General features: G+C 49.7%; 1 protein-coding gene across 1 annotated transcript in view; it reads right to left on the reverse strand.

Annotated features, from left to right (window-relative positions):
• Nucleotides 1–441: 441 nt before the first annotated feature.
• The window catches only part of LOC123829044 (guanylate cyclase 2G-like), a 47,555-nt gene continuing 35,963 nt past the window's right edge, over nucleotides 442–12,033 (reverse strand). The window contains 9 exon segments of the mRNA XM_045854522.1: nucleotides 442–514; nucleotides 3,856–3,961; nucleotides 6,061–6,152; nucleotides 7,087–7,112; nucleotides 7,114–7,168; nucleotides 8,207–8,381; nucleotides 10,071–10,255; nucleotides 11,505–11,603; nucleotides 11,606–11,642. Coding sequence (XP_045710478.1) covers nucleotides 3,857–3,961; nucleotides 6,061–6,152; nucleotides 7,087–7,112; nucleotides 7,114–7,168; nucleotides 8,207–8,381; nucleotides 10,071–10,255; nucleotides 11,505–11,603; nucleotides 11,606–11,642 — 774 coding nt within the window. The 3' untranslated portion in view covers nucleotides 442–514; nucleotide 3,856.

Below are 12,033 nucleotides of genomic sequence, written 5' to 3' on the forward strand. Positions count from 1 at the left end.
GATGCTGTCAATTCTAATCTGAGGATCAGAGCTGAGCCTCAGGGGTTCCGAGCTTTTGAACGATGAATGGTAGGTGGCAGGGAATCAGAGTGGAACAGTTTCTGCTCAAGTCCGAATCATATAAAGGGATGCAATTCTTGAGAACCCCAAGAGTGCTAACCTAATTAATTTTATGATAGGGTTTCTTAAACACGTGTAAACATTTCATAAGGATACACTTTGTTTTTATTGCTGATATATATTTCTAAAATCAAAAGAAAGTAACAAATTAAATAGGAATAAAACTACGCAAGGACAAAACTCACGTCGACATTAATTTAACATAATGTGACATTTACTAGACGGAGCTGCTGCTTCCAACAGGACTGCAGAGTGACAGTGTGACAGGTCGCATCGCAGGCCTTGCGATGCTCAGTGCGCTTTCTTCTTCTTCTCTTTTCTCTCCGAAGAAATCCTCATTCGTACAGAATGGTCTGACCTCATTTAGCCTCTCCTTCTGCATTCAAACCCGGACCTGTTTTGTCTCAGCAACTTATGATCATTAGCATAAAACCAACCAAGAAACCAGAAACACAAACGCAAATCTGGCCAATGAAATCTCATGGTGCCCCCTCCTGTTAACCCTGCCACCCAGCCCACCCCCACCCCAGGAACCCCAAATCTGTCGATATCAGTCCTTTACATTGTCCACAAAACGAAACTGAATAAACCCATCCTGGTCGAAAACTGGCAGTTTCCGAGAATGCACTGCAGACCCCAGTATGAAGCTAAAAGCTGGAGCTTCTAGATAGGAAAAGTTGGAGCTAGGTTTTTTTTTTTAGTCTTATACAGACCTAATTAGTGGGCTTCTGCTTTGTATCTCTATACTGTATGTATCTGAGAGGATTTGAGATCTTTCCTTTGACGGCTCTTTTACAATCGTGTTAATGAATTCAGAAACGAAGCTAGTTCTCAAGTCTCCGGAGACACAGAGCACATGTTTGTTTAGCGACAGGCTGGATTAACATGACTCAGTGTAATCTAACCTGGCCTCAAAGCTGGTCCCAAACCAGTTGGCACTTCTTCCTCCTGTAAATTTAGATGTTGCCGTCAGGAAGGACGGGAGACATATTTTACTGGTTCTGGTGAAAAACTCGTAAATAGAATACTCAGAGCCATAATCCAAATCCTTGGTTGTCAGAGTAAAACACAATGTTGTATTAGTTTTGCTTTACTTTATCATCATGTTTAATGATCTTGTATCTCTACCTGGTGCTATGGAATAAATAAATGCCTTAAAATAAGTAGCCTGTGAGTAAGCTGTTAATATATCCTGCCAATAGCTAATTAACTAGATGTGTTTTGACTTCAGATTAACAGCCCCATGATGTCTGGTTCCTCTCTGAGTCTCATATCTTCTTCTCTACTGAGGTGTTAAGAAAAATCACTCTCAAAACAGTCTCTCTTGCAAAATTTCCATTAGTGCTAAACATAAAAGAGACCTTTAGAGAAGGAGGAAGAAATACAGTCTCCCTTAGGTGTCCTTGGTTGATACAGAAAAAAACACTGGCTATAGATTTTAGAAAATGGCTTTTACCACACATATGTATTGAGTACACACAGTCACATAAATCTCTATTAATCAATCCATAGATGTAGATGAGATAGAGATAGAGATTACTTATGTGTGTGCTCAGTATATATGTATATATTTATATGCATGTGTATTATGGATACATACGCATGTGTGTGCCTGTGATGTCTGTGTATGTGTATTCACATGTGTGTATACATGTTTCATGTGTATGTGTGCGTGTGGATGCCAAATGTTTATGTTAAAGCGTTCAGTGAAAAAGGACAGAAGTAGCAAAGCTATTCTGATAGGAACAAGACTTGTGTGAGCATGTGGGCTAGGGCTGGGAGGAAACACGCACGCTCCATAAAAGTACAAAGATGGGGTATTAATAGACAGTTGCCATATCCTGCCCCATTCCTGCAGCTGTGAATCATTTTCTGAGGCTCTTTTAATGTAACATTACTCAGTTGCTTAGTTACTCCTACATGTTTGTACGTACCTCCTTTCATCCTTAATATATTGCATTACCATTATTTGTGCCTCCTTTCTCCAACTAAACTGAGAGCTAAAGACCAGTGAAAGTTTCATATTTTCTTGAGTCCCCCAATGTGGTGGTAGCTGGCACAGAACAAGTGCTCAATAATTCTCCTTGAATTAATGATGGATGGATGGATGGAAGGATGGATGCATGCATGCATGCGACTGGTCTATCTTTCTAAGAGACCTCATAGTAGAACTTGCCTTGTTCCCTTTCATGGTGGAGCACAGTGTTTGGGATCCAGAAGCCCGCATCCCAAACAAGGCAAGAAGTTACGAGGCATAGGAAGATAAATTTCGGCCCGCTGTCTCTATGTTGGAGTAGCAGGGGAAGCTCCCCTGCCCCCTTCATATAAATGCCGCTGCCCTCCCCCCTTCTGGGCATCAGTCAGTCAAACGCCTTCCATCTCTGGTGCTGAAGCCGGTGGACAGGAGCCACGCCTACCACAATGAAAACGGAACCGCGTCCCAGGAGGCGGGGTCTGCGCAGGCCCCAGAGTTGAGCAGAACAAAAGCTCTGCTGATGGAAACTAAACGCTTAGGAGCTCGATGGAGATGGGACTGTTTGTGAAGCACTTCCCTCTGCCACTGTTTGACGTCCCCGTGACTGAAGGAAGGCAAGAGTTCCACCAAACGTTTTGTAACATTTGGTATTAAATGCTCTCAATCGACCAACCGGCCATTTATTTCCCTATACGGAACTCCAGAATACCTCCACAAAGGCAGCTCAGCGGTCAGGCTAAGGGCTCAGGAGAGACCCTCCCGAGTCCCGCTGGTTTTCCCCTCTCCAGTCACGGGGAATTCAACAGGAAAACGTCTCAAACACGACACATCATTCAAACTGCTCGCCACATTCAGAGCAGCCGCACGGAAGGTAATCTGGATGCAGGGAGTTGCAAGGGATAAACAAACTCTGAATGCATTCGGGGTTCAGGGAATCTATTACAGGAACCATGAAATAAAACAACATGGAATCCTATTCTCTGTGTAAAGGGGTACATACTCATAGCAGAATGGATGGGCTCATTCATCTTTGTCTGCTGAAGATTGCCCCCCCAAAATTAAACACATAAATGAACGAAAATTTCTATTTAAAAGCCAAGCCTTGATCGCACTCTTTGCTCCGTGGCTAGGAAAGAAATTAAGCGATAAATCGAGAATGGGACCTCATGTATTTGGGAGCTGCCAGGCTCACGGAGGTCAGAGCTGCAGAACACAGGCCTTCCAGCGATGGACTGCAGGTGTTCTGTCTGCTTGCAGCGATCGCTGAAATCCTTGTCCTATCTGATTTCAGTGATCGCTCACACCTGAGGCAGAACTTTACCCCCGAAAACATTCCTGAGATGCCTTTTGATAGGAGCTCCCCTCTACCTGCAGTGTGAGCAGCTGATTAGGAAAACAAGCACAAAAGATTAGGGAGCAGCCACCTTTACGTTAAAAGGCAGAACAGGGCCAGACCTGTGAGTAGCCTCATGCTTTCTCCTCCAGCTTTCCCCTCTCCCAGAACAAAACTGCCAACTCGCAAGCTAATGAGCCGGAATTATTTGGCAGCGAGGGCAGTCTTACTGACAGCCTTGGCAATGAACTCACTATGTTCAGCCCATCAGACTCCACATTTGCCCCAGGCCAGCTAGATGGCGCCCCCTACTGGGAGTCTGACTCCATACCAAGGAACTACACCCCCAACATGGTGTATGTCATGCACCCCACAGACTTTCCTGGGACCACCACTCCCCCAAACATCTTTAAAGAAAACGAATCACCTCAGAAGATCTCTGGGACTGCAGCTTCTTCTTCAGTAAATTCAGGAAGTGGAGACGTGAAGCCTTCTTTGCCTTTCAGCCAGACAGTGGTTTGCTCTCCTTTGCCCTGGGGGGCAGAAGAGACAGCTGGTGAAGAAGCACAGGGGAGGAGAGGCCGCCAGTGAAGTGAGGCTGGCTCTGAGAGGACAGCCCGGCTCTCCGGGGCTGGCTTACTGGAAACGCCGTGCATAGCCAGAACCGCAACCGGCCAGGAGCTGCTCCCATGGGGGAAAGGCCTTATTATACACGAAATCCTGAGGATTCCCTCGGGCTGGCTGGTAAGCCCAGACAGATGGTCAGTGACGGCCTATGGCTGACAGGGGTGGGGGGGGGGGTCAGTGGAGGCTAAAGTCTGTTGCAAAGAACATCTTTAAATCATGATAATAAATACTTTGGAGGTTGTACTGTGATGAGTAGGTGTTGGGAACCGCCCTGACTGGTATCAGAGGCTGAAACCCCCGCCTAGCTAAGGCTAAGGGAACGCCCTTGGAACTGTAAGCCAGCAAGGAGACAAAAGCTTGTCTTCCTGGCAGGAATGCTGCTTCTGCTGCTTTATTCATAACTGAACCCCCCAAAAAGCTTGGTCGGTTAGCCAAAGACGGGTAAGATTCCCCACGGGGGAACGACCTAAGCCAGGCACGATCACTTTGGGAGGCCCCCCAAAAGAAGGACTTGGGGGGCTGCAGCAAAAGGGGGTGATGGACCCTCGCTCCTTGGCTCTGACATAGCCTGAGTTTTCAGCGTCTGGGAGAAAAATCTCCTTATCTCTCAGTGGCCTTAGTTCCCTTGCTCCACCTAAGCCTGAAACAATGACAGGGTGGTGCAGCTCGGTACTGAGAAGTGCGGATTTCCCGGGGTGATCAGGCCTAAGAAAGAACATGTAAATTACTGTGAAACCTCCTTTGTTTAGAATGCTCTCAGTTGAATGAGAAGGGTCTTAGGAGGAAGTTAGTTTGTTCCTCAGTCTTACAGCTCTTTGACCCCAACTCAATAGACCGGCAGAGTTCTTTGTTTTCTATAGTTCCTTACTTCCCCTAATGAGTACTGTACTTTACCTGAATTATTATGCAAAATGAGCCTAATAAAAGCAGGTATGGACTGTAAATCGGCGCGCTCCCCACTAGGGGGGTGGCCATTTCGTCCCTACTTCCCCACAGAAACTAGTTTGTCTCTGTGCATGTTGTTTTTTCTCGCGTGTTTATCGTCGAGCCATCCACAGTGTTCCGTGGTCACTGCTGGCCGGTGACCCACGCGCAACAAGTAGGGCCCCAGGGGAAGCACCTCACATACATGTTCACATTTCAGCCTTGCATCCACCCTCGGAGGGCAGTACTGTCACCAGCCCCGATTTTGCCGATGCTGAAACCAGTCCCCCAGTCAGACAGCTAGTAAGTAGTGGGACAGGGCTACTCTGCTGCTGTCCAGAAAAATCTCCCTCTTCTCCAAAGTCAGTTAATCAGATACAGCTACCAGGGCCGGACCCTGCAAACAAAGGGGTTAATGGTACCTTCTTCCCTTTTACTTGGACCCCCACGGCCACCCAAGCACCCAGTGCCATAGTACCCACCCACCACTACCACTGCGAACAGTTCCAAGATTTTCTTGAGAATATCTCCAGAGGAGAACCCCTTCCCCACCCAGAAAGAGTGATGTTTATCAGAAAGGTGGGAATGTGTCACAGAACATTTTAGTGAATGACAGCAAGGAGGAGAAGGCAGAGGGAAGGGGAAGAGATGTTGAAATGCACAGAGATGAGGGCCTGCTGCCCCCAGGCCGGTGGGGTTTTATCCCACTACCTGGGCACTGCAGACTCGAGAGAAGGGACAGAGGGGGGCACGGGCACTGTAATTCCTGGGCTGGTATTTGCCGTTGCCTTGACTGGACTAGACCGGACTGGGGTGCTGCAGCGGAAATCAGGGGGCATCCCACAGGCCTTGGTCTGGGCGGGAGACAAGCTGTTTCCCCCGCAGCTTCCGTGTTTGGCCATTTGAGGGGACGACACAGTCTCCTCTGCAGGGAGAAGACCTGGCTGCCACAGGAGCCTCCACTTAGACCGTGGGGGTCTGCCCGCACCACAGCACAAAAACTCGAGAGCCCCATGTGGCTCCTCAACGTCTCCAAGCGAGACCCAAACGGGAGCAGGCGGGCATAGAGGCCCGGTCTTACCTTGACTGCAATGGTGCCTCTCTTTTGCAGCTCGTACCCTCCCACTGCCCGCAGGCCGCCCGCAGTGCTCTGAGAGACGTGAATCCGGAGAGCTGCCAGAAACCGGTACTGTCTCGTTATTGCCCCGGCTGTGACCTCAGCACCGGGTCAGTGGGGCCGGGCGGCTGCGGAGCATGCGCTGCACTGCTCAAGTTCCCTCGGGGCCGGCCAGCCACAGGCAACCCCTCCGAAGTGCGGGACTCTCGGGCCGGGCCCCCAACCACCCCAGCGTGGCGCAGACACTGTCGGGTGCTGCTCACCCTGTGATACGTTCAGTGCAGAAGCAGAAATCAGAGCTGGCTCCATATGCAGGGGGGTCCCCCCATGGCTGGGCTCCCACTTTCAAAGTTTATCTGTAAAGTCTTTCCTTACAAACTCAAAGAGCGGTTTTATCAATGCAATGAAATTGCTGTAAAATAAGAGAATTTCTGCCCCCTGTTGTTCCTGGCCATAGGTTTCTTCACTATCACCCAAACTATATATATTTCAGAGACGGACAAAGGAGCACCCACAGGCCAGATCCAACCTGCCACCTGCGTTTACAAATAAAGGCGTGTTGGACCGTGGCCACACCCTTCCTTGACATATTGTAAATGGCTGCTTTCACACGCAGCAGCAGAAGCTAAGCACTAGCAACAGAGACTGTGGCCAGTAGGTCCTGAAATATTTATTGTCTGGCCCTGTACAGGAAAAGTGTGCCAAGCCCTGCTCTTCATTTACGCAATCTTATTCACCGTGCCTGACAGGTTAGGATGCGTGGTTTTGGAAGGAGGCAGCGTGTCTGCACGGCCCCTGGAGAGGACGGTGCAAACGCCCGTCGCCAAAGCCTGTGGTCAGCGTTGCCTGGAGTGGGTAACGATCTTACCCTGGAAATGAACACCAGCAGGCGGAATGCAAACGGGCCTTCTAAAAATACCCGCGGGCGAGAGATAGGGGACTGGAGGGACAGTGATACTGTGTCTGTAGAGGGCTGTAAGTGATACCCACACAGACTGCTGCTCTCCATCCGAGATGCCAAACAGGTAGTATCTGGGCATGGCGATGCCCACCACGCCAGCCACCACAGGGTCTGCCACAGGAGGGACCAAAGGGCAGAGACCAGTCCTGGACTCCGTGATACACAGCAAGTCGACAATGCAATTCAGTAAATATTTGTTAAGTGCCCTCATGGGGCCAAGCTTGGCAATAGATCGTAGGGTTTACAAAGAGGCAATCCACAGAACCCGCGGACTTCTGGTGGGGAATGATGTAATCAATCATCATGAACTGAATGTGTGTGTCCAACCCACATTCACGTGTTGAAGCCCTGACCCCCAGTACGGTGGTATGTGGAGGTGGGGCCGCTGGGAGGAAGTCAGGTTTAGAGGAGGTCGTGGGAGCGAGCCCCCACAGTGGGACTGGAGCCCTGATAAGGACAGGGAGAGACACCAGAGCTTCCTCTTTCCACCCTGTGAAGACATAGCCAGAGGCCACCACCTGCAACCTGGAAAGTGGTCCTTGCCAGACTCAGAACATGCTGGAATCCTGATCTTAGGCTTCCCAGCCTCCAGAACTGTGAGAAAAGTGTCTGCTGTTTAAGCCACCCAGTCCAGGGTGTGTTGTTATAACAACGGAGCTAGCTGAGACAGAAATGAATGACAATATCATTCCTGCACCGGAAATGTAAACAAAGCAGCGGCAGCAGCAGCAGCACAAACACAGACCTAATTCATTCTGACTGCGGTCCGGTTTAATCTTAGTTAAGTCATAGAGGACAGGTGGGAGCAGGTCCAGCAACATGATTTGCAGGACTCAGTCGAAAATGAAAATAAGGGACCCCTTCACTCAAAAATTATTAAGAATTTCAAGAGAGTGACAGAAGGCCATTAACCCAAGTGCAGGTCCCTTCTTCCCAAGTCTCACGCCCATGAGTTTGACAAAAACAGACCAGGTCAGAGGGCGCTGGATACAGAGGCACGGAGGAAAAGCAGCTCAGTAGAGCTCTCCTGGCGTGGGTCTCCTCCTCGTCTTTGGTTCACCTGGGGGTCTTTGTGATCCTGGTTGTTACCAAGCAATGTCACTAACTGAACATACACCTGGACCATGAGGCTAGCTAGCGGCTGTCTACCTGTGTGGAGGCCAGTCCGGAGCCTGAGCTTCTCCTGAGGCGTGTGCCCGGTCTGGAAGCGGATGGTGGCGCTGAGGAAGTGCAAGGACATTGTAGCAATCTCATCCACATGCCGGATTCCACTGTGGATGAGAAGTCCACGAGCCACCATGTATGCACCCCCAATGGTTTCCACCTGAAAATAAAGCAACAGTGTGGCCTTGTGCTCTTCATGAGGGTGGGGGCGGGTCAGAGATGGCGGTCCCTCATTGCTGACCCTCGCTTTGAGGCCCCAGACTCTGAAGGGTCATACTTCCTAAGCTCGGCTCCCTCCAAGTCCCAGCATTTTCTCAAGTGTGCTCTTGTCCCGGTTCTTCCACAAAGCCTTCCTGCCCCGAGCCCTCCTCCCCACAGTCACGGCTTCCTCCTCTGAAATCGGATACCGGTGGTGACCCTATTTTGCCAACCCAGGTTCAAAACCAGTTAGATGGGGTAAAGCTCAAAGGATCCCATAGATTCATCCAGTGGAACCCATCTAACCCAACTGAAATGCCTTCAGCCCACACAGGGCCCTTGTGCACATGTACATACATGTGTACATGTTATACAAAACACAAATGTTTGTACACAAGTATAATGTGTGCATCTGCCTAATCTACAGCTTTCAGTTGCCTCCTAATAAAACCAGCTGCCAGTTCCCCTCATTTACAACGCAGAATGCATGACACATCAAAGCCTAACATTCCACACAGCCCTTTCCAGGCCCATCTGCATTTTAGCAGAATCCACAGACAATGTGGTAAAGGTGGCATCTCAGGCTTTAGCAGGTGGTCTGACCACCTCCGTCCCCTGGGTACCATGAAATTATAGAGTCAAGTAGTGCACAAGCCGAAGGGCTTCTAGGCTGCCTCTCCGCACCACAAGCACATCCTTTAGAACACAAACTGACTTTAGATTCTCACGTGCAGAGCTCAGCTGAGCAGACGGCACTAGCAGCAGGAAACCCCAGGGGAGGCCTCCTGACCCAGACGGGTCCTGTTGTGGGGGGGTGTGATCTGCTCTTTGAGATTACCCATACCACCCTTTCCTTCCTCCTGCACAGAGGGAACATCTCTGAGGAACCCTGGAGGCCAATCACTGAGGACACGTCACTGAGGAACATGACTACACCGCCCCCTGAATCTCTCTGGCCCTGGGGCCACATCAGAGCGCTAGAATCATAGTCAGACTGGAGCTCTGTGGCGGCCCACCAGGCATGTGTGAACATGGGCCATGATCCGGCCTCGCCTGAAAAGTCAGAAACACAAGTGGCCATCATCAGCACCGCCTGAATGAAGGCACTTATTCGGTTTTTGTTGTTCTAGCCTGCCATCAGCTTTCTCCAGGTGACCTGCTCCTACACCCCCAGAGTAGCACCGGGCAGGGAGGGGGTTGGTGCCTCCCCTTTAGCTAGGAGTCTGAGAGTGGAAACGTGGGAAGCTATCTTCCTCTGAATTGCTAAGGATCGCAGTAACAGCAGCAAGACCCACACAAGGTCCAAAGACAACCTTTAAAGAAGAGTGAACCCCCCGAGTCTCTCTGAACCTGCAGGCAATATACTCAGGAGGGAAAGAGAGGGACTGGCCCAGTAGGTCAATGCCTCTCTTAGCAATGAGTTTACCGTGGGATGAAATAATGGAAGGAAACAGAAGAAACAACGGAGGCTTCTTGACAAGGACACACATCTGTGATTAATCAAGCCCTTTTCCAAGAAAACAAACAGGAAGAAAATACTGAGTTTCTGCCGTGAAAACAGACAGACTGCCGGCCGGAAGCGGAGCCCCTCTCCTGGCCGGCGTCTTGGACCAGAACGTCCTCCCTCCGCCCGCCAGGGGGCGGGGCTCACCTTGTACACACCGCGAAGTTTACCGATGCTATCGAATACACTGTAGAGGTCCTTAAGGAGCTTCACAACTTGCAAGGGGGAGCTGAGAGAACAGAGTGTCGTGAACCCAACAATGTCAGAGAAAAAGATGGTCACAGACTCAAAATGCTCAGGTTCCACGGCTCGTCCAGCCTTGAGCTGCTCTCAATGGAGCTGCAAGCAGAGAAAAGGATCGTTATTTAACAGTGTCACATTCATGGCGCCGACAGACCCCCCCCCCCCAAGTCACCCTGGTAGATCCTTTTGCTTCTTCAGTGGGTTAGGTTTTTGAGGAGCAAAATCCACCATCTAAAGGGGTTCTTTTGACACCTGTTTTTCCACCTGCATTTTGCCAAAAGAGACATTTTAATTGGGGTAGGGGTGGAACAGGTCACATACATGCCTTTACCAAAATATTTTTCTCCTGGAGGGTACTTTATTTTCCCCTGTGGTTACAGAGTTTGATTATAAAGACTCGGTCTGCAGATGTGGAAGCAAATGTAAGCATTCAGAAATCCATAAATCAATATTTTTACTTCAATCAACCAGGCTCACATTGACACATTGCAATCCTCGACCCCATTCCTTTGCTGGAGACACGTAGGAAGGTGCAGAAATTTTAACAGCATTGCTTCCTCCAAGGGTTTAGGGAGTGCACAGGTGAAAATAGAGTCCATAAGAAAGCAGGTTTTGAATCTAAAGTCATGGGTGTATATTGCATTGTGCCAAAGTTTGGAATATACAACTGAAATACCAGGAAGGTAGCAATTGACTGGATGCGTGGAACTAGATCGCCATCTAGTGGTCGCCCTCCTGTTGGTGCACCCACCATCCACCCCGTGAAAGACCTAGGTTCTCATCACCCCAAGTCAAGTCTCCCTTCCGTCACCATTTATCCTCCCTTGGCCCTCTGCCTTGAGGGGGTGAACACACAATGCAATAAATAGATGACTATTAAAAAACTGTCTCCAAAAACCCTCATTCTTAACTGGGACACTCAGTGCATGGATTTTGTAGTCATTTGACATACATGAATGAATGAACCGAAAGAAAAACATCTCATGTTGGGAGTTTGTAGGTAGCATGTATTTTAAAGACTGAGAGCATGAAGACTAAGCAAAGCAGCTCAAGTACATAAAAAAACACCTGACTGCAGATAAAAAGAAATAAATGAAAGTTACAGAAAAAATTAAAAACCACAAAATACAGGACCTACACTACCTATGGGCTCCAGGACCAGCGTCGCCACCTCCCTTTGCAGGGTGCACCGAACTCCACGCCAAGTGCCCGACCCATTTTAAAGGGCCCTGATGGGCTCTTGGAAAAAAGAACAAAGAAAATATTCTCTCCATTGGGAACCTCTTAGGAGGTGGTGCTGTTGCTTCCTGGGTCCTTTTGTGAAAAGCCCCGGTTCTCCGGAAAATCTGGGCAGGACTGTGGACAGGAGCTTATCCACCTTCCCCTTCTCCGCCATCAGCTGGTTGGTCCTCTCCTCCACCACCTCCTCCAGGTGCTGGCGTACACTTCCGGCTCGCTCACCATACTGTCTAGCATCTCATGTGGCTTTAAAAGAACCCAGACATTAACGGAGTTTTCCAGGAGCTTTAGGACCACAGTGGAGCACTGCTTCCAACCACACTTTCCAAGAGAATGACTGGCCCAGAAGGTCTCCCCTTTGCGGGTTGCCCACGGACAGCAGTGGAGGGGCGCTGGCAGTGAGGCCAGGTGGCAGGACAGAGCCTGCCCTTCCCCAGCTCCGTGACCTTGATCTGCGCCCTTTATTCCTCTGAACCTCGGTTTCTTCCTCTGGGCTGTGAGGACAATGATACATATCCTGCTGGGTTGTTCGAAGGATTTGGGGGGGATCCTGGCTACAGAGCACCCAGGGCCGTGTCTGGACCCCAGCAAGCAGTGGCCTGTGCTGGCCTCCCCCACTTCCCATCAT

The sequence above is a fragment of the Phyllostomus hastatus genome, unplaced genomic scaffold (assembly GCF_019186645.2).
Source record: "Phyllostomus hastatus isolate PE091 unplaced genomic scaffold, TTU_PhHast_1.1 phas_scaffold_1066, whole genome shotgun sequence".
Lineage (NCBI taxonomy): Eukaryota > Metazoa > Chordata > Mammalia > Chiroptera > Phyllostomidae > Phyllostomus > Phyllostomus hastatus.